The sequence below is a fragment of the Drosophila elegans genome, unplaced genomic scaffold, assembly GCF_018152505.1.
Source record: "Drosophila elegans isolate 14027-0461.03 unplaced genomic scaffold, ASM1815250v1 contig_133, whole genome shotgun sequence".
Lineage (NCBI taxonomy): Eukaryota > Metazoa > Arthropoda > Insecta > Diptera > Drosophilidae > Drosophila > Drosophila elegans.
The window spans coordinates 580,663-603,733 of NW_024545499.1; the positions used below are offsets into that span (position 1 = coordinate 580,663).

A 23,071-nucleotide genomic window follows, 5' to 3' on the forward strand; every position below is an offset into this window, starting at 1 on the left:
CCGAAATTTCTCCCCACAAAATGAACAAACCGGTTGACCTTCGCCAAATTTATTGCTCACTGCCTTCCTAGCATGCACGATTGTGTTCGAGAGATGTGAAATGAAGTGAATTTTCATAACATTCGTCAAACACGTTCATTCATATTGGGCACTTCGGGATTCGCGCCTTGTTCCTGTTGCAATTTTTGTAATGTGTTTGGTAAAACTGTACCAACTGTAGACTTGGTCTGGTCAACCACCTCCGCGTGAGAATGCCATTATTCCGAATATTTCGTCTTCGTGGCGTGAACAGACGGACGGACGGACAGACAATAGCCGAGTCGGGCGGTCTTGTTTTCGTCGGCGACAAAAAAAGCCGCTCCGTCTCTGACATCTGTAGAGGGGAGGTGGCTTTCTGGTCTGTGATCTCCTCTACAGGACTATTTTGCAAAACTTCATCAAGTGAAACATTTTGACTCCGGCAGACTCGTTGGTGGCCGGAAAACGAACTTGACGACTGGACCACGAGGCCACATGGGCAGCAAAACCTAAAGTTCTGTCGATCACAGGCTGTCACATGGGCCTCATAAGAATTCAATTTCAATATTTTCAGCTCAGCTATCATTTCGTAATACCTATTTTATTCAGCCGACTTTCTTTTCGGAATTCGCAGCTGGGACCGGCCTATCTGGTTCCTTTTTTCATTATATTAATATTTACATTTTTTTTTTGAGTTTTTAAAATTGCATTACTTACAATTATTTCTTTTATATTATTATTATTTACGTTATTATCATTTTCAATATTATTTATATTTTCATTATTATTATTACTATGGACGAAGTGGTGTTTCATACATAAACCGCAACGTTGAAGCTATCCAATAAAAAAAAAATTCTTTGAAAAATATTAGGTTGTCAAAAAAGTCTTGCGGTATTTTTATTGCATTTTCAATTGTTCATTAAATTGGTTACAATAATGCGATTCAATTCAAATATGCGCCGTTTTGTTCAATGACGCGTTCCCAACGAGATGCCAACTTCATAATGCCCCTCTCATAGAAGCTCGCTTCCCTATTGGCAAAAAACTTGGAGCCAATTATCAAAGGACTCTCTTGTTGCTAACTTCAGACTACCAAGCGCGTTGCAAGATCCAGACTATACGGTGAATGCAAAAGAACCTCCCATACGAGCTTCTGGACTGGCGTTGTCCTGATGGCAGACAATTCGGCCTCTGTTGATCAAAGATGTCCTCTTCTGCATGAGTGCTGCCTTCAAGCGACCCAGTTGTTGGCAGTACAGGTCCGAATTGAGCGTGTGGCCATAGGGGAGCAGCTCATAGTGGATTATTCCCTACCAATCTCACAAAACACACAGAAGAACCTTCCTGGCCGTCAATCCAGGCTTGGCCACCTTCTGGGCCGCTTCACCGCTTTTCGACCACGACCGTTTGCGCCTTACGTATCGTAAATGACCCACTTTTCATCGCCAGTTACCATACGCTTCAAAAACGGGTCGATTTTGTTGCGATTTAGAAGCGATTCGCATGCGTCGATACGGTCAAAGATGTTTTTTTGCGTCAATTCGTGTGGCACCCATACATCGAGCTTCTTAGTGACTCCAAGCTTCTTCAAATGGTTTATAACGGTTTGATGACTCATGCCCAGCTCTTGACCGATGCTACGGCTGCTTCTATGCCGGTCTCTTTCGACCAATTCAGCGATTTTATCGCAATTTTCGACGACAGGCCTTCCGGAGCGTGGCGCATCTTCGATCACCTCTACACCAGAACGAAAACGTTGAAACCATCGTTGTGCGGGAGAAATGGAAACTGTATCGGGTCCATAAACTGCACAAATTTTATTGGCGGCTTGAGATGCATTTTTGCCTTTATCGTAGTAGAACTGTAGAATATGCCGTATTTTCTATTTATTTTGCTCCATGATTGCGACGCTATAACTCACGAACGACTTAAAATAAAAGACAATCAATCAAAGACGTGTTAGCGCGTGACCTGATGCGACGAATAAAACAAGAACTACGCGCTTTCAGCGCCAACTAGCGAAAATACCGCAAGACTTTTTCGACAACCTTCTCGTTGTTTTTTTAAAGCGATTTTAAAACGCAAATATTTTGTGGGCCACCCTGTATATATAGCCGTAGAATTGAAAATCTGCTGTGATGGCCGAAAAGGTAACGCCAAATAAATAAGGATTGCATACCAAGACTTCAGGAGATTTAATTGGTTTAGGAGAAAGGGCGTTGAAAGTGTCATACTAAAAAAAAATTTATTTGGAGTTTGGGTTGGTAAAATACATATTACACTTTTTTAACACAGTTTAAATTTTATTCAAACGCGTCGAATGACAACAAATTTACTTGGATCTGATGCTCCGTTCAAAAGTTATTCTCAAAATACTTTTATTTGGTATACCTAAAAAATACAACTTAAATTTTCTTGATTTTAGTGTTAATTTCTTCTTTTCCTTTTTTTTTACACCGCCAAATTTCTACTTTTTCGCACTACCGATATATCTTTTTTTTTGCCGCAACGGGCCACAATTAAGTTTAGCACATTAGTTCGGGTCGGGACAGGGGTGAATTATATAATTTAATATTTATTTCTTTAGCACTTTTCGTCGCCGAACTCCTCCGCTCGCTTTGCGAGGCGGTCGCGTTGCCACTGTCGCCCCTCCCTCGAAGCACTCCAGGCGTAGGCGGATTTCGGTGATCGGCTTGAGTGTTCCCACTAGACTTCGCTTTGTTCGGGCGTTGTAACAAAAAATACAGCAATGCTGCAGGCCTACTGCGAACAATAATTTTCTTATTCTTTTGCCAACACATTTTTTTCTCTTTTTTTCCCTCTCCATGCCAGCGTCTAAAAAAAAAACTTTTTATCTGCCCTTTATCCCAATGACTCACCTAATTTCGTTGACTTTATTAACACCTTGAATCGTTGGCTGGGTATAACGTCTCTCCCCCTTCCGAGTAAAAACTTCTGGCGCCATAAAAAAAACTTTTGACTGCGGTATCAACCTCTCTGGTGGAAGGCTCAAAGGGAAAAGATCGCTGGTGCCGCCCAATTATGGCGGCAAGCCCCTTAACAGCGAAAGAATAGAAATGCTCTCTCCAGATCAGTGCTTGACACTTAGCCCTGTTGACCCGCCACATTTGCCACGAACTGTTTCCGCCACCTACTCGCAGATGGCGCCAGAAACTGGGTTCAGTTTATGCTATTTATTTAGTCGAACGCTTATTCATTTGTCGTCACAGAATTTGATATCAGATATATTATTTGTTGAAGGGGAGATAATCACGACTTTTTTACCTCGTTAAGAGGTGTTTTAGTTTGTTTTTGAAAATAGAGCTCGGATTGGAACACGCTCTGCGAAATGCGTAGAAAATAATCAAAAGTTATCGTCGAAGTAGTGTTTTTAATGGCACCAAATATTTTGGTTGGTGCCATGGCTTACGAACTGGTTTATGTATAGAATGCGAGGCATTTTCATATCTATTTAAAAATTTACCACTGATAAGTGATTTTCTTTAAACGCACTCATAATATTTCGATGAAATTTTTTTTTGAAAAATTAATTAAAAATACCCCCAATGGCCTGCATATATGGCATCGTGGAACACGATGATATTGCTTATTGTAATTTTTTCACTGCTATGCATAATATTTTGATTAAATTTTGTGGAGATATTTAGCCCATTTCTCAAATGCAAATTTTAAGTATTTGCAGCTTTCCAATTTGTTGAAAACCTTTTTGAGTTGTTCGATCTTTTTATTCTTAAATCTACATTTAATTTTTTTGATTAAGTTAGAAATTAAAAAAAAAAAAAAAAAAAAAAAACAGCCCAGTGTTCCAAATTCCACCATTCCTCGATCGTAAAAAATGTAAAACAACATTCGTTTATGTTTGGAGAATTGGTAATTTATTTAAGATAAAGTTGAATTGTTTATTTATATAATGATATAACTAATTGTTTTCAAGTTTGTAGTTTTTGTTTTTTGTTGTTTTCTTCTTTCTTTACTCGCTCTAAATTAATTAATTACATTTAAAATCACAGCAGTCTTTCATTAAAAAATAGATTTATCAATGTTGTGTTTAATTCGTAGAATATAACTCTAACCATATATCGTATAATAACTGAACAAACTCTCACTACATTCATAAAAAAATGTTTAAAATTTAACGGAATCAAGAGCTTACCACTAATCGGAGCTACGAATTGCCACTGCAAACTAACTACAGATTTAATAATCACCTATATATATTAACATTTAGATTATCTATATCTCATGCAGATATAGACGTACGTATCGTCATTGAACTGAGTTGACAAAATAAACACTTTTATCTTGTTTACGAATTGCACAAAAGTTGAAAGTAACATTAGTCGATATATATATATATATATATGTATATATATATAGTAGTTCTAAATATTAATAATCTTTACGGCTAGAACGAACGTTGGTTTCCTTTGTATGAAATTTCTGCTACTGGAATGTATTTTACTTGCTCCTGTTGCTGAAAAACCTTTCGCCACCCAATTTGTATTACAAATTCTCTAAACTATCTTGGCATGTGCGTTATTCGTTAATCTATATAATCTGTTTGCGAATATTTAAATTATCTCTAGACGTATTTACACGTTCCGTTTAGAATTAAACTAGCTAAGAATCGGTGTGGTCGACGAACAATTGAAAAAAGTGTTTATAATTGATATTTAAAAATTTTGATTACGCTACTGAACTTGAAAAACGGGAAAGGGCAAGGGAAAGGTAAAGGAATAAACTTTGTTGGGAAATGGAAAGCTAACTCCTGTCCAATTGCTATTTTTTAGGATGGCTATATCGTACATATCGGCTTTGATCACAGCTACGCAGAGTTTAGGCAAGGCGAGTAGTCATTTTGGGTAGCTAGCAGGGCAGAATCCGTAATTTAGCCTGCCACCTGCTGCATGGTGATGGTGCTGATCAACTGCTGGCAGATCTTGCCGTACTCGAACTGGTCGCCCGAAATGCGGCGCAATTTGATGCCTTTGCCGGCTCCATGGTGATCCCGGCTGCGTCCCTCGCACACCTGCAGTTCGATCTGCAGGCCGCCCGAGTACTCCAAACTGAGATTGGTGGTTGGCTCTCCGTAGCCAGAGTGTGAGGCCAGCAGGGAAGCCGCTTCGCATGCCAAGGGATTTGAGCTGGAGGCATTCGAGGCACTACTGTGTCGCGACTCCGCCCCACTATCCTCCGAGCTAATGCTGCCCTTGTGCAGCACAAAGCCCTTGGGCGGCATGGTGGAGTCAATGGTCTGCTTGACCATCTCCAGAATGCGGGTGGAGTCCAGATTGGAGCACTCATGTGGCAGCGGCACCTCGTAGCACATCTCATCCGACATGCGCCGCGAATCGCACATGGAATCGGGTGTCAGATGGCCGCATTCCGTGTGATCGCCCATCTCCGAGTGCGAATCCGACTTGAAGCCGGAGCTGGCGGATGGCTCCTGGCAGGGCGACAGGTTATTCGAGTCGTTGCTAAGCGAGTCGTCCGAGAAGCCCAGCGACTTGTCACTACCTCGCCGGCACTGGGCTTCGGTTTGAGCCTGCGCCTGGGATTGGCCGGGATGGGAGGAGCTGCTTGCCACCGGACAATGACTTCCGCCGCTCGATTCGCAGTCCAGGCTGGCCTTACGTCCGATTCCCCTGGTTATTGAAGGCATATCGCTGCTGGGTTCCGTAATAATCAGACCCTAATTAGGGAGAATTAGTTGCAAAGTCAATATGATAATTCTTTCAACCTAGTCTAGTGATTAAATTTAACAGTTAGAGAGTTAATTGATCTCACCTGCAGGGACACAACAGGTGTGTGCTGTTCGAGAGAATCCTCGCTATCGCGACTGTTGTCCGAGGACAGAGCCACCAATGTAATCTCGCTGCCCTGGACGTCGGTGAGGCATATCTGCGGCGTAATTCCGCCGGTACAGCCGGCATATGGAGTGCCCGTGCTGATAGTGTGACACATCTGCCCATTTCCATTCTCCTCCTGGATGATGCACAGATTGGGTGACGCCGGCGGCGTGGGCACGACCCTTACGGGTTGTGCTGGCGATAGATTCAACGGTTTCAGATCGTAATACGAAGCCGTGGGCACAAACCAATTGGTGGCCGCATACTCCGTCGACTGCTGATCCATCAGACCGCCACAAACGTCCATGGACAAGTCAAGCGGTTGATTGGCAGCGGCCGCAGCAGCTGCCCCCTCGCTGGCTGCCGAAGTGCCCCTGGTGATGGAGCCACCAGCCCCACCAGTGCTCAGTCCAGAGATGCCCTTGGTGATCTGGTGCAGCGGCGAGGAGCCACCGGCCGGACAGGGCAGGTAAGGATTGGGGGAGCAACTGCCGCTGAAGCTGCTACTGTAGACCGGCGATTGGCAGCCGCTGCTCGAATTTGAGTTGCTGGCTCCCAGGTTGATGCTGCTGAACTGACCCACCAGCTGCTGTTGATGCTGCGGCTGCGGCTGCAGGGCCAGACTCATTGGCTGATATGGCGGGTAGCCACAGATCATTTGGCCAAACATCTGCTTGGCGGAGGTCAGTGAGGCATTCACCGCTCCACCCTGCGGCAGACTCAGTGGTGAAACACTGAAGCTGAGCATTTGCTGCTGCTGCTGTTGTTGCTGCTGCTGCTGCTGCAGATACAACAAGTGACTCTGGTCCAGGTGTCCACCACTCACAGCCGCCGCACTGGAAGCGTGAGCTGCGAGTCCCAGCAGCGGAGCCAAATCCATCGGCACCACATGCGTTGAGATAATCTTATTGGCTATTTCGAAGCTAACGCGCTGCTCCTTGACCAAGCGGTCCAGGGCGGGCATCAGATTCTTGATGGCATCCGGAGGAACTTCGATGTCATGGCCACGCCGCAGAGCCAACTGTAAGCCCATGCCTGGTTTGCCATGTATGGGCGAACCTATGGAAACAAAATTATTTTGAAAATTATTCATTTCCCCCCTCCTAAGATGATAAGCTTGTGTTGAAGCTTGTGGCATTAATTTTGGTCTTCGTCTCTTACCTGGCAAACTGATCGAATTTTCTAAAAGCGGCGGACTGGGTGCAACCAAAAAGTTTCTCTGTGCAATACCTTTCTGCAGGGATTGGCATTCCTGTAGCGGTCCTTGGAACTGGCTTTTGGATCCCTCCGAGGCACGTCGCACTGGACTGTAGCGTCCTATTGTCGCTAAATGGCAAGCGGCGGGGGTAAAAATACGGAAAAAAAAAAAGGAAATGGAGGAAGAATGTCAGCTAAATGTCAAGGCCTCTTCATTTATATAGTTTTCTAAGCAGGGATTCGAATATATTATAATGTGCTACAGTTAAGGTTCGAGTTAAAGAAAGTAATTAAGATACGCTTTTCAATTCTTGTATATATGTATATGCATAAAAAAGAATTGTAACGTTTATTACTTGTATTTCTTTTTTAAATCAAACAAATATTTAAATTTTTAAAAAAAATAATTAAAAAAAAAAGATTGTTATGTAAATAAAGCTTCAGCTGAGGCAAGACCCTTATAAGTTCTTTTAATCAGAAGCATCTGATTTATGAATTTCAATTTTAGGATTTGTAGGATTAATAGACACTCTTAACCTAATTTCAGGAGGAGATCCCCAGGAAAAACTCAAGACTTACCACCCTCCTGAACGGTGGGCAACTTCGGGTGGACCACACGATGGAGGCGCCGGTTGCTGTTCGCCAGCTGGGGCACGGAGCCACCGGCGGCTGCCACCAGGGGCAGCGAGTGGGGCGGCGACATGCCCTTCGACATGGCCATGGGTAGGGCCACGCCCACCGGGTATGTACCATTGGGGGGCGATTGGCTCAGAGATTTCAGGGTGGGTGGCAGGTAGTCGCGGTTCATGCGAGACTCAACCTCGCGAATTAGCTCGGGGGGAATCACTATCGTTTATGCGGATTAGGTGGAAGGGATTCAAGCAGCGAGATCAGCGAAATCGGGAGTGGTAGCGGTAGCGGTTGTTGTTGTTGTTGTTGTGCAGTAGCGGGCGATGCAAAATTATCAATCGCAATAAACCAAAAAAGTTTACATAAAAAGAAAGTATAAAAAAGCAAACCATCAAATTAATACAGTAATAAAATTATAAATGAACTTTGTATACAAAAATTAACAACTGATCGATTTACAAATAAAATACTTAATTATAAAATTTAAGACGGAAATAAAGCTATTTATAGAGCCATGCAGCTAAATTGATCGGACGTTTTGATTATCAATCGTTTAGATCATGTTGCAGAGTGTACTATAGTTTCAGTCAGCCGTTACTTTAAAGTATATATATTCTTGATCAGCTTCACTAGGCAAGTCAGTCCATTTCTAGGCAAACTAGTCTCACAGTTAAAATCTGAATGAAACAACTTTACTGGAAGGGTATATAAACTTCGGCTTGCCGAACTTTGAAAGAAAGTTTAAAAAAGCAAACCATCAAATTAATACAGTAATAAAATTATAAATAAACTTTGTATACAAAAATTAACAACTGATCGATTTACAAATAAAATACTTAATTATAAAATTTAAGACGGAAATAAAGCTATTTATAGAGCCACGCAGCTAAGTTGTTCGCATGTTTTGATTATCAATGGTTTAGATCATGTTTATACCCTTGCAGAGGGTACTATAGTTTCAGTCAGCCGTTACTTTAAAGTATATATATTCTTGATCAGCATCACTAGGCAAGTCATGTCCTTTCTAGGCCAACTAGTCTCTCAGTTTAAATCTTAATGAAACATTAACTTTACTGGAAGGGTATATAAACTTCGGCTTGCCGAACTTTGCTTCCTTTTTAGTTTCTCTTCTTGTTGTTTCTTTCATTAGAATGGTATTTTTTCTTTTTAAACTACTAACACACTTTTGGGATTAAATTTAATGACTCCATTTGATAAACAACATGTTCGTTCACGGGCTATTATTAAAATGGTTCCCCAATCAATTTGGTATGCAGCTAACTAAACGCACCTGGCGGTCTTTCGGTGACCGTGAGCAGACCCGTTCTCCTTTGCCGCATGTTGGAGGAGGTAGTTGGGACCTGGGACTGTGATCCTGGTCCCGGGCCATGTGTCACGGAGAGATCCTCCGTGCAGCCCACCGTATGTCGCTGGGTTCCTCCACGCTTCAGCATATAGCTACAAAGGAAAACATTATTATTTCGCCTCAAATAGAATGTGAGATCCAAGTCAACCTCTGCAGCTCCTCGTTGCACTCGCCGGTGGCATTCTCCTGGCAGCACTGCATCTGAGTCCCTGCCTGTTCGTTGAGCGGCGACAACTCCTGCACGGCCAAAGGATCTGTGCCACAATTCGGGTTGATGTAGTATCCGGCCGTCTCCATTTGCTGACCCTGAGCTGGACCCACAACGGAGCAAGTGGCGGGATAAAAGATGTGAAGATTCGCTCCGCCATCTGAAGCACGTCGTCCAAATGAACCTAGTTAAACGAATGGAAAAGTTTACAGTAGACAACATGTTTCTTTGAGCAACAATCAATGCTTACTGGCTCCCATAACTACGGGCGGCTTGAGCAGGTGCTGATCCTTGATGGTGAGATTTTGCAGCGGCTGATTCTGCAACATGGGCAGGTTAACCGGATAGTACGGTACCGGCTGTGTGGGATCGCTGCATTGCGGCGGACACTTAAAGTCGATGGGCGGTACATGGGGATTGGCCAGCGCCTGCTCGTGGGCCACATCTCCGGGTCCCACTGTATGGCGTCGCGTATTCGCCCCGTTGACGCCTCCGCCAGCCTGGGCGCTCAAGTGCTGCGGATTAACCGGAGGCTGAAAAGGGAAGAAGGTAAAAGGTGGTCAGTTCATAAAATGAATTGTAAGTCATTAAAATAAATAATTTAAAAGAGAGAGAAAGAGAGTTTATCGGTTATTCACAGCTTGACTATCTCCTACCTCATTGGCTCGTGCCAGACATTCGAGCTCAAAGTCACCAAACTTCTCCAGATCCACGGCGACATCGGACCAGCCAAAGCCCAAAGCCGAACTGGAGGCATTGGCATTGCTTAGCGGGCTAAGCCGGTCCAGAGATTCCTGCTTTACGGGCTCCGAGCGATCCACCACGCCCGTCGTAATGCTCGTCTTGCGGGATCGAGAGTAGGCCAGGCTGGCGTGGTGCTGCAGTCTTTGGTTTTCGCGCCGCCTCTGCTGCAGCTTGTCCTGCAGCAGATTGTAAATGGCGTAGATGTTGTCGAATCTCTGCTCGTGCACCGACTGAGCGATCATGTCGGCGGTCAGGCCGGGCAGCTGGAGCATGTGTGTCATCACCACCGAGTCCAGCTGCGGCGGTGAGTCCGCCACACTGCCCAGCGAGGATGTCGATGCCGACTTGGACACCGTTCCCGAACCAGAGACAAAGGACAGGGCCTCGAAGCGCTCCTCCTCCTGCATCTCCGACTGCCACTCGCTGAGCCAGCGGTGCTTGATGATCTGTTTGATAGTGTACCGCCGGTCAGGCTCCACCACCAACATATTGCGGATAAGCTGCTCGCATTCTGAAAGACAAAAGTTAAACAAATTAGTCTACTAAACGATTTTAGGTGATTAAAGAGTTTTCAATGGATAGACCAACTATCGTAGATTTCAATGCTACAGTTCGTCGTTCCACAAATCAATATAGTCTTTCGATTGTTAACTCACCTTGCGACATGAAGAAGGGAATGCGGAATTTGCCCAACACCACGCGACTTTTCAGCTCCAGAATTGTTTTTCCATCGAAGGGCAATGCTCCGCAGACCAAGGCGTACAGAACGACGCCCAAGCTCCAGATATCCGACTTGGGTCCGTCGTACTCCAATCCCTGGAAAACTTCTGGGGCAGCATAGGGCGGGGATCCACACCAGGTCCTTAGAGTGGCACCTTCCTCGTAGTGATTACTAAAGCCAAAGTCTGCGAGCTGCAAGAGTGAAATATATTTTTTTTAGAATATTTAGAATATATTTATGATCTCAAAAATTGAAGTACAACTAAATTTGTAAGAGATTTTGATATCACATTTTGTGACGACTATTTTTTATTTTACCAAAAAAAAAACACTTTTTTTTTATTAAATTTGTTTTGTTAATGGTTACTTTGAAATGGTTAAGTAACAAAGTTGATTTTGGTATTTTAACCATTTCAAAGACTTGTTTGCTCCATCGGTTCCTATAGCTCTAGTAAAAGACAAAATTTCTTTTGCACTTTTGCACCAAAAACTCTTATAAAAGCGAGACCATTTGATGAAAATGATATAGAACATTTTTTAAGATCGGACTGTTCTTAGCTATTGCGTCTATATATAGTAGTCTCCTTGCATACGCTTACTGGTGATCATCGTCACTACATGTACTGTCGTCCATAGTGATATACTGCTTTGAAAATAATTAAATTATAATGCTTGCTTTACAATTGTTTTAAAATCCATCAATAAATAGAAAATGTAAAACTATCTAATGTTTCTAATAATAATATCATTGTATTTCTAAAGCTATATGGGCCGTATCTTATTTTTGACGCATCTCACAGTGATGAGAAGCTGACTCGCGCTCACCTTGATGTTCATGTCCTTGTCGAGCAGGACATTCTCGGCCTTGAGATCGCGGTGCACCACCCCCCGCAAGTGGCAGTAGTGGACGGCCGAGACGAGTTGGGTGAAGACACGTGCCGCCTCCGGCTCCTTCATCCTGCCGTTGGCCACCAGGTGGTCGAAGATCTCACCGTTTGGGGCATACTCGGTCACCAGGTAGATCATCGACTGCGACTCCATCACCTCGTAGAGTCGGGTGATGTGCGGATGCCGCAACGATTTCAGTATGGAGATCTCGCGGAACGTCTTGCTCAGGTACTCCTCGTTCAGACATGTTTTGTCTATTATCTTGATGGCCACCTGCAAAAGAACACGAGAGCAAATAGGGAAACACATTTAGTCTGGAAACCAAAATGTCATTCTCCGCCGGATTGTTTGTCGTTCCCCTGGTTTGTTTGGCCGCCGCAGGTGAACGAACGAACATTGTCAGTAGAGCGAGAAGAGGGCGAAAAATGAGATTTTATAATGTGGGGGAGACTGAGAGATCCCCGAAATTCAAACCGTGTGGGCTGGCCAAAAAAACGTGTCTCGCTTCGCTAAGAATACAGTGGCACAAAAGCAAGTATTGGATATAAAAAAAAATTTATTTTTGAGTATAAGCTGCTGAATGTAGTGAAATTATTATAAACAATTGTAGTAATAGACGTTAGCATATAAATCCTTATTTATTTTAATGATTTAAAAAAAAAAAACAGAAAAAAGTTTAATAATGCAAAACCATTTACTAGCAAGTTAAGTCATTATGTGTGTTTTATATAATACTTGAAATACGTCAGCAAAAATTGAATGTAGAAGGAATTAATTTGCTTGCTGACCCTGGTAAGTATTGATCCATGAGAATTACGCAAGTTAATACAAAATTAATTTGCTAATCTATCACAAATGCGAATGCTATCCTTAATATTTCACAGTTTGGTTTTTAGACCAAAAATTAGTTAAACTTGGTGAGTATGATTTCCCTTAGTTCCATGACACCTACAATTGCCCATGGCTACAGTCATTTCAATTTGGAAGCACTCATAGATTTATATTTTTTCAAACAAACTAAAACAAGAAAGGAAGTAAACTTCGGAAAGCCGAAGTTTATATACCCTTGCAACTATTGCAAAAATTAATTATTTTTGAAAACACTTAATTTCGATTTATATGCGTATATGTTTCAAAATGGTGAATCCATGATGGTTTTCTGATTTGAATTAAATTAAATTCGTAAATCTGAACTATCAAATAACAAATGTTTCCAAAAGACTTTTTTAAAAAAATTCAAAAATAGAGGATCTACATCATTACTCCATCTCGAAGAACTAAAGAAAATTAAAATACAGCAAAGCTTATGTACTATCTGCAACAGGAAGACAACTTTTGGGAAAGTTGGGAAAATAAATAAATATATATAAGTTTAATTTATTTATATATATATATATAAATTTGTAAGTCAACTGAATTAAACTATGGCCCTAGAACTAAAACTTATAAACTATTAAACAATGTGGTTTGAGGGATAGAAATTCGGACACATCATTTTTATAGTTGGTTATTATGTTTAATCTTTTATTTATTAAAACAATGACAAGGTACCTTAAAAGGTTGTTAGTTTGGTATGCAAGTAAAAGTCCTTTATGTCATGTCAACATGATTATGCCAGTAGGTAATCAATGTTCATATATTGATAATTTAAGAATTGGTTGTATTAATATAAGTCACTGTAAGCGTAGCTGTTGCCAGGGCCTCTAGGTGGGTGGATTGGTGGCGCACATTCTGCAGCAGCACCGTCGATAGCAGCAGCACCAACAGCAGCAACATCAACGGCAGCAATACCAACAGCAGCAACACACGATGACAGCGCCATACAAGGTGCGCGTGTTCGGATCTCGGGATCACTACCGATATGTGAATATGCGATACGGAGAGATGATGATTTCGGTACGGAAGGGGAGCGGACCGGCGGTGCGGGGGCGGCGGCGGTCAGGGGCGGCAAGACAAAAACATTCTTTGCTCACGACTTTCGTTTGCCGCCGACGACATTGCCGTCGCTGGCTGTTTATTTTGTTTTGTGTATTCGCAAAACATTTAAAAAATTTAACACAATGTTAAATAATTAACAACACAAGTAAGCGTACACTCACTCAGTCGCCCTGTCTCTCACTCTTCAGCTCTTGTTCTCTCGCTCACCCACACTAAGAAAAATCAGCATCATCACCACCGGTTTCTTTGGGCATATTTGTTATTGTTTGCTCAACAACAAATTCGTTCTGTTTCCTGAGTAATTAAAGATTTTTTTTTAACAATATATATATATTTTTGTTTTTAAATCAATATAAACAAGACATTGCATTTTTAATCATATACCTTGCAAAAATAAAAAATAATCACATTTATATTAACACAACTGTGAGAGACTTTGAACTTGAGGCCAGTGTGCAATGCAAACTATTTGTTTATAATAAAGACAAAAATGTGCAGTGCAATGCGGCGTATGCGTAATTTCTGTTAAGCGAAACAGATAGTACACGGTAGCGAGATGAGTTTGACATTTTTACATAATTGCATGAAACAAAAGCTGATTCTGCACTGATATTACGCTCTAGAAATCGCCAATGCCACGTGAGCAGTGTGAACTTCAGCTAACAACGGAATAAAAGGCAAAATAAAAGGGGGGAAAAAAAAGAGAAATGCCATTGCCACGTGCCATTTGACCTTTCCTTTTGGTCGCCGGCGAATGCGATGAACCTCAAGCCCTGCTCGCAAATGAGACATTTCAAAATAATCGCAGCCAGAAATAACAACAACTATAACAGTCATAGCAAAAAATACCAGTGTCGCCTTCTTTAAGGAATCCTTCAGCCGAAGGCAAAAGAAAATCGTATCAAAAGGTCCTATTGATTTAAAAGGCAAGCCCAAGGCAAGGTCTAAAATGTTGTTGATTACGAGTGTCGTTCATTAAATAAGACACCTGAAACAATGTCAAGAATTTCAAAAAATATTTGCAAATCGGAATTCATAGCAATCGTAATGCTTTGTGGTGGAAAACGATTTTTTTTGAAATACTTTCTTGAAATTAATGGATTATACGTAATTAAAGCTGCTTGCAGATTGTGTGACTTTGTATAAATTTTATTTTTAAAAGTGGTTTCTGCTTTTGGTTCCATTTGAATTGCATTAAAATGATTTTCTTAAAATATTTGAGAATTAAAAATTATCCATGTTTTTTTTTTGCTATGTATAATGAAAAATTTTATTTTCTAGGCAATGCAAATTAATGCAGCAAGAAAGTTGTACAGTGAACACTGTTGTTTGATAATTTGTTTATTTTTTATTCAAAAGTACCATAAACATTTAAAAGGTCTACAATTAATCATAATCAATACTTATGTTGATTCCTTTTTTTATAAACTTATAATTATGCGGCTTATTGGTACTGATTCTTGTTTTCAAAAATGTATTTCACAAGTATTGCTGCAAACGGTGTAAAATAGTTGATATCTTTTAATCTACATGCTACCTTTCCATAAAAGTTTGTTCTCTCGCTCCAATTTCTCGTACTCCACCTTCAAATCTTCAAGTTCTTTTGAGTTCTGGGCAGTCAAACGATATAGTTGGGCATTTACACCAACGATTTTCTCCCTCAAAGCATTTACTGTATACTGGCTGAGACGCTCTGGACGGAAGACGTCCTCCTTTATGGTGGCCACAAAGTGCCACATGTCCTTGAGTTCCCCACGCTTGGCGGTGCGATATTGCTGCAACTTTTCGTTAAGTTCTTCTTTCTCCTGCTCTATTTCGTTGATCAGACTAATTAATTCAGCAGTGGAAGAGCTAGGCGGACGTGGATTTCGAGTAGTTTCTGGGGTTTCCAAAGCAATTCTTTCATCGCCTGATTTTGGATCGGAGTCCAGTGCATCCTCGTCATCATGGAGTGTAAAATTATTAGGGATTAACTTAACCTGATGGCACTCAAGATATTTTTGCTGCGCTTTCAAACGAGTCAATTCACAGATTATGGCGGTGGGTGTTGGTTTTGGAGTTCTGGCTTGGATTTTGACTTGAGGCCGCTTTCGAATGGGTTTCTCGGGTGCCTGGCCTTTTGGAGCCGGTGACTTTTGTTCATCGACTTTTGGGTTTTCCATGGGGCTTCTGTAAAATGTGATTGTTGCACAACGTACAACGTACGAGTCCTTGCCACTTTTGCAGTGTTCGTGTTGTTGTTATTTACACGCGGTAATCAAACGTGTTGCCAGCGCACCCACCCACCTCCTCTTTCCGAGTGTTTAATCGATATGCGACCTCCTTCGCTTTCACCTTTCCCTCGCTCTCTCTTTACTATCGTGGCTGCTGCACCACCTATTCTTCTTCTCCTATGCGCGGGGTCAGTAAACTTTATTCGGCTTGCCTGGTTGATTACTACAATTACAGTTTCCATGTCATGGCCTACTTAATTGCCCATGGAAATGGGGCAAACAGAGTGGGAGTTAAGACCTCCTTCGTGGTTAACTTATCTCTAATCAGTACATTCGGTGCGGAAAATCCATGTGACAACCTCAAGTGTCGATCAGAAGTTTGGCGCGCTAATCAAGTTTAAATGGGCTACCGAAAATTTGTTTAGGGAAATACAGTGGGCCTTCTTTAATTTAATGTATACTTAAAAAAAGAAGCTTAAACCGTTCACAAGATTTTTTTAATTTGAAAGAATTTAATTTAGTTTTTATAAGTGCGGGTTGATAAACTACAGACATTATTTAATTATAATTAATGATTAAAAACTAAATAATTTTTAATTTAATTTCTATAGAGTGTGAAACTGTAGTTTAAGTCCTTATTTTTAAACCACATAATTTTTATTTTGATACTTTCGTGGTGTTAATTTCATTCTCATCTTACTGAAAAATTTTGATACCTAATAGTTTAAAATTCATGTATCAATAGTTTAGTTTCTATGTAATAGTTTCTATTTATTATAAATAATAATAAATATCTAATATATTTTTTTAGATATATATAAAATATTATAAAACTTAAAGAAACAAACAATCACATTTTAAAGTTGTATTTCGCGCTCTTCATCAAACAAAATACACTTGAAGATATCAAATTAATTTTCAAGTAAAATATTGATTCTCAGAAATTTCTGTTTATATAATGTTAGTTTTAAATTTTCAACTATAATTTTCATTCTCAGATATTTCTGTGTCTTAATTTATTTATTTTTTACTTTAAAAATTTTAAATTGTTTACTAACGATAAAAATTAAATGACGTTGGAAAATTGAGGAGTTTTACACTGACTCCTATTTAACTTTAAGTTAAGATAATTCGAGTTACAACAGTTCGAGGTATGGAAGTTTTGACTGTTTAAGGAGGAAACACTTGAGTTTATGCTGATTTATTATTTGTTTTGCTATCGCTTGCAAAGTCAAATCAAAAACAAAACAATCGAAAAAACCCTGTGAGTGTGAGGAGAGAATCATGCAGGGAGCATTAACTTGGCGCGTGCTGTTCGTCGTCTGTCTACCTCCCTCCCCCTCCCTCCAACACCCACACACCCTCCCTCTCTGCTGTGGGAGTGGGTGTACGAAAGAGTGGGCGAACGCACGTGACTGATTTGCGAATTTACTTTTCTTGCGGATGGGGACAAAAAATCGCCAAGAAAGAATCAGCAGAAGAAACATCACCACTTGATAACATTTTCGGTTATCACTGGTATGCCAATGTATGGGTCTGTTTGCTGCTGCAGAAAGACATACTTTTATTACTATCGCAGCCAGACAAATAAGAACGGGAAATAGTAAGGAAAAGAAAAACGACGACCTTAGATTTAGTGCGCATGATTTTTTGGGTTTTGTAAACACACACGAAAATTATAAAAACCGCAGACAACAAAAAGCGAGCTGCAAAAAGACGCGAAATTGTTAATGAAAAGGTAAATAAAAATTGTTAAACGATTTCATCCACCCATCTCGCTCGCCCACTCTCTCCGTCCTGCTTCCACCCGTTCGATTCGGTCTGACGCGTGTTAGATGTTCAAACATGTTTTCGGTCTGCTGGCCAAGAGGCAACGCTCAGACGGCAGCTTAAATATTTGCCCATAGCGAAAGATCAATCAACAAATGCGAACAAGACGGGCAGAATGGCCCAGAAAGAGACGGGAAGAGAATAGGGCTACACGGAGAGAAACATAGCAGGAAAGGATATTAAATACACCGTAGCATTCCGTGTCACATTCTTATAATTTAGTAAAATATTTACAGTGTTCCACAAAAATAAAGAAAGGAACATTTATTAACAAAATTATATTTTAATAAAATAAGTTATCAGATGTATTAAAACTAAATGAGGTAAAAATCAGTTTCTTACAGTTTTTATCTACTATTATTGTTTTAATTATTTAATATAAGTTTCTTTTAAAAGTATCTTTTCATAGGGAAAGGATTAAAAAATAGCATACAACACTATTTATGTAAACACATTTGCTTAATATTATTTGATTATTATCTTACTTTCCAATTTTTTTAATATCAAATAAATTTAAAAACGCAAATAAATATTTTTTTTTGTGTGGCAAACACGAGACAAACATCAAGTGGCAACGCTGCATGGATAGTGCTTAATTGCATCAATTGGAGCATTAAAACAGTTGCCAAGGCAACTGCGAAAAAATTCAATTAAACAGAAACTTGCCAATTGAGTGCAAACACATTCCACACAAAAAATGGAAACTAAAAGCGACACGTGAAAGCGATCAGAGAGCGTAGAACTTCAAACAATGAAAGCAAGCAATTAATGTTATTTGGGCCTAATAGAATAGGTTATGGTTCGGATTTATGATATTTTGTTAAAAGAAGTACATACCGCACTTTTCTTATCGATTGTTCTGCCGTTCCTAGGTTTATACAAATAATCAAATTTTAAGTTTTTTACCTACGCGCGTGTGTTTGCTATGTATGTACCTATTTGTATGTGTACAAGTGAACTTTTGCCACTCTCCATTGATAATAGTGAATTATTGGCAAATGTGCTTAAGAGAGATAAGCCACGGGCTCTAAGGCTACATATGTATATAGATCCAAAACATACTCATGTTGTACCAACAAATATATACATTATATATAGAGTGAGTTCAATGTACATACTCATACATTGGATGGGCAATGCAAAAATAAGATAAGTATGCACCGTTGGACCTTGAAGTTGTCGAACAGCTGTGTTCTTATCGAGGTAAACTTAATTTCGTAACAGTCAACAAACAATTCGTCTAAACGACAGAAGCTGATCTGATTTGCTTATCTGCCTTGAAATGCTCCAATTTTTTACAGTGCATATATTTTAAACACATTATCAGAAACATTATTTGTCTATCAAAAATATTTTAGCAACCTTATAAGTCTTGTAAGTCGTTTGGAATATGTAACAACTGGGCCATTCTAGGGCTTCGGACGCGACATCCTAACCACTTTAATATTCAAAATATGTATGAAAAAGTAGGATTTTTTTATTTTTTAATTTTTGTTTAGGATAGCTCATAATCATTTCTATCAATGTTAAAACAACTTAGCTAATGAATACATGAATTTCACACGCGACAAAAATGGTAGAGCAATTTCTAAAACATGATAAAAATACAAAGGCTTGCGAGTCTAGATGGAGTTTTTTCAGTATACTTGGAGGGTGTAAGCATTCATGTAAGGAAATTTCATTGCAAAGTTTTGCACACATTTTTTTTAAACATGATTATAGATTTCGAACTTTTATTTTAAATCCCTTTTTTCTTTTTATTAATTTTTTTTTAATTTTTAAAGATTTAACACAAGAACAACAAGAAATGCTGTTAGTTTGAATGAAAAATATACAGTGAATATCAGAAAGATAAATTTAATAACAATGAAAAAAAACCCCTTAATGCGCTAAGAATATTAATTTTTAATTTAAAAAATTAATTATTACAGAAAGAATTTAAAAATAAAAAAAAAACAATTTTACATTTTTTTGTGATTTGAGCATTTTTTTGATATGGTATTTAACAAAAAACAATTTTCTCAACATTTAATTTTTGGATGAACCTTTTCAATCATGACATATCCGGCGATAAATAATAAAATCGAATTTGACCGAGTCACGTGCTGTTCACAGATTCCTCAACGTTGTCAATTATGCAAAAATTCATTTGTTTGATCTAAAAATTTGCATTCTCCTCAGCCAGCTTTTCCCCTTCTCCCCTTTTTAATCCTTTTTTATTTGTTCCTCCCTCGCTCTGTTACGTTAAATGATTAAAAATATGTTTTTATTGCTGTTATTGTGGCTGCCATGAGTGAGTATTTCTCTTGACAATCCCAATTATCAAGTGTCACAGCTGTTGCGGTTGTATTAGCACTTCATCTGACGTTCCCACTCACAAATACCGATAGAAGAAAGATATAAGGATGCAGGTGAGTCAATCTTTTGAACGCTCTAAGTAACGTCTATAGTATATTGGCCAGGAAAAAAGGCATTTAATTGTGATTTACCCAGCTCATCAACTTGGGTTTATAGCAGGAAATTTTTAAAGGGAAAAAAAAACAACAGAAAAAGTTTCGTATATGCAAATGTCATCAAAAAACAATAAGCAAAATTAAATTACTTCCTCAAAAGGTTCACATACACACACACACACACACACACACACACGGGAGTAATGTAATCAATGAGAAAGATGGCAGAAACTCACACTTTTAAAGCGCCTTACAAATGCGATTCGATTAGCATCTGTCGATTGCCACCTCCAGATCACACTTCTCCCTTCCCCGGACATTGTCAATTGAAAGCAAATAAAAAGCCAAGCAACCGAAGCCGAAACAGAAAGACTGAGATGCCGAAATCGAATCGAATCATCTGATTGTCAATAACTTGTGTAAATAATTATTGTACACATATGTATTTACGCGGCAATAAACAAAATCATCAAAGAACAACAACTAAAATTAATTTAATCAATTTAAATGCGCAAAAAATCGTCGAGAAGCATGAACTGGTTAGTTGAAAAACATCCAATTTACATGTGACTTCTGGTTAGTTGAAAAACATCCAATTTACATGTGACTTTCAATACTGAAAACTACAATTAAATAATTTCGAAAGGCGGCAGATGAGAGTACATCGAAAATTATATAATTTTGATGCTGAATTTCCTGCTTAACAGTCCAGTTTTATCTTTATCCATGTTTTATTTTCATATTGGTTGTACTTGCATTTGTACATATGTACATACATAAGTATGAGTATTCCCATATATGTTTAATAGGTATTTTAGCGTTTTCATCTTTTGTATGCTATATCATCCATTGAAAGAGTTTAAGAACAAGTAATAATTAAATTACGAAAGATTTAGAGAGAGTCAGAAATATAAACGTTACCCAACATTTTAGATGCAATTTTAAACATTTTTTTATACATTTATTGTTCTTGCATTTTTAATTATGCATTTACTATATAAACGCTGCCAATTGCCAAGACAAACACTCGATTAGTCAAAAACAAATACCTAGTTTTCGACTTGTTAATTGAGGGAATCGGGACATATTGAAGGGATTGGATTGGGAACTCACCTTTGTCTTGGTCACGATGTTCGTGGCCAACTTGACCACGGCAAAATTACCCTTGCCGATGGTCTTCTCCAGCTCATAGTAGCCGACCCGCAGTAGCTTGTCCACGGATATCTTGCTGGTCGATGGCACCTTGTAGTTCTGTGGCGTTGAGGTCGAAGCTGCTGGTCCAGCCGTTGGTGTGGTGGCCATCGCAGAGGCCTTGCTCTGCTCCGGAGGGGATCGGGCTGGCACGTGGTTTTAGAGTGGGTATCAGCTGCGTAGTTGCCTTATGCGCACAGGAAATTCACTTAAAATGCATTTTCTTTTGTCGCGGAGTTCGAGCGCGAGCTCATTTGCTGGCGGCGAGACTAACAAACCGGAGAATGGAGAAACGGAGAATCGAAAATTGGAGGCGGGATGCGGGAGATTGGAGAACGGAGAGCCGCCGCCAGCAACAGCGAGATGCGTAGCTTGTGGATTCTAAAATATTCACTTAATTCGATTAAGAGGTCAATGGCAGCTTCTCGTTCGGACGTTCCAGCGGTTTCTCGGCGGGCAGTGGGCCATGCCCACCTGGCAACTCCAATTCTCACTTTATATTATTTTTATTTATTTAAACAGCACTTCCTCGAACTTTTTATTCTTTGTCGGTTTTTTTTACGACGCCTTCAAGTCTCAATTTTATGGGTCTTTGTTTAACGCAAATTACTTTTCACATTTCGATATTGCACTTTTGTCACCGCCTTGGGGAAAAAGAAAATTATTAAATAAGTATTTCACTTTGAGTAGTTTTTGACCTTGGTTTTTGTTTTCTTTATCGCGGGTGGGCGTGGCACGTGTGTGCGTGTGGGCTAATGAGCAAAACAAACACCAAAGATAGCAAAAAAAAAAATAAATAAATAAAAAACACAAGCCAGTGTTATCTACTCGCGCAGAAATCTCAAAGAAAACAAAAGGCACATGAAATATTTTTCCTGCCATGCACGTTGAATTGACAGTTTTATAATATTTCATTTTTTATCTATTTTTCAACAGATATAGATGACATTTTCTGATATTTGCTGTTACTGTAAAGATAATTTTAATAACTTAATTATATTATTATTATTAAGGAATTGTCCCGTCATTTTTCAAGTGGCGCTTCCTTCAAGCTTACTTTTGCCGCCCAGTGTAAATTAAAAGTAAAAGAACCGACAGAGGTACCACAAAGAAGAAGAAAACAGGGCCCATGTCTGGTTTTTTTTCGTAAGCCGATCGCCTAGCGAAGAGGGACCAAGAGAGATAGAGTGATAGAGGGGCTCTCAATGGGTTAATGTACAGCATCAAGGTCGTATGAAAACCGGGCACTTGCACAGCCACATTCGCACATAATCGCCCAGCGAAAGAGAGGGGAGAAACAGACAGGGAGAGGGATAGCACAGGGGAGCACGGGGGCCAGAGAATCGTCAAAAAAGCTCATTGAAATCAATTTAGAGCAGAGTGTGTGCAAGGAAGAGGAAGCAGGCGGCGACGACGGTGATCAAACATTAACCCAACACTCGCGTTCACATAATCTAAACAAATTGTTTTCCGCCAACTTTCTCGTGATATTTCGCGGGTGTGAAAAGAGCACTGGCAGCTGGACATCGCCCTCCCGCTCCCCCACATTTTCTAACATTTCTTAAAAGTTTTCGATACGCTTTCCTTTGTTTATTTGCATTAATCATGGGAAAGATACAAAACAGTTGTAGATTTCGGGGAATGGAGAGTTAGCAAGTGGGTGGCAACTACCGGAGACCGAAAACACCGGAGAACGAAGCGCACGGAGTCAAAAGTCAAAGCTGAATGAACTTCCAACTTGGAAGTTTTTCGGCGAAACTGAAGCCGGAGAGGCTGCGGCCTCGCTTCCAGCCAGCAGCACA

At 39.9% G+C, this 23,071-nt stretch overlaps 2 protein-coding genes and 1 long non-coding RNA gene across 5 annotated transcripts; all 3 read right to left on the bottom strand.

Annotated features, from left to right (window-relative positions):
- Positions 1-2,249: 2,249 nt before the first annotated feature.
- On the bottom strand, positions 2,250-3,319 carry LOC121466793. Its single transcript, XR_005976983.1, has 2 exons — positions 2,901-3,319; positions 2,250-2,781 (listed from the first exon to the last, which is right to left on the bottom strand). It is a non-coding gene; the product is annotated as an uncharacterized LOC121466793 (long non-coding RNA).
- Positions 3,320-4,070: 751 nt separating this feature from the next.
- Positions 4,071-21,385, bottom strand: LOC108145163. 3 transcript variants are annotated; one of them, XM_017270392.2, is made up of 11 exons: positions 21,192-21,385; positions 11,582-11,917; positions 10,693-10,948; positions 9,949-10,547; positions 9,543-9,825; positions 9,233-9,476; positions 9,010-9,176; positions 7,668-7,934; positions 7,053-7,208; positions 5,830-6,950; positions 4,071-5,734 (listed from the first exon to the last, which is right to left on the bottom strand). In XM_017270392.2, the coding sequence occupies exons 1-11, from the start codon at positions 21,378-21,380 to the stop codon at positions 4,931-4,933; spliced, it is 4,422 nt and encodes a 1,473-aa protein (XP_017125881.1). In that variant the 5' UTR covers positions 21,381-21,385; the 3' UTR covers positions 4,071-4,930. The 3 variants fall into 3 exon arrangements, with proteins under 3 accessions (XP_017125881.1, XP_017125880.1, XP_017125882.1); XM_017270391.2 differs by having other exon boundaries at positions 7,053-7,217; XM_017270393.2 differs by lacking the exon at positions 7,668-7,934.
- On the bottom strand, positions 13,969-16,490 carry LOC108145164. The gene has a single exon (XM_017270394.2). It carries the CDS (start codon positions 15,742-15,744, stop codon positions 15,109-15,111), a length of 636 nt encoding a protein of 211 aa, XP_017125883.1. The 5' UTR covers positions 15,745-16,490; the 3' UTR covers positions 13,969-15,108.
- Positions 21,386-23,071: the final 1,686 nt, after the last annotated feature.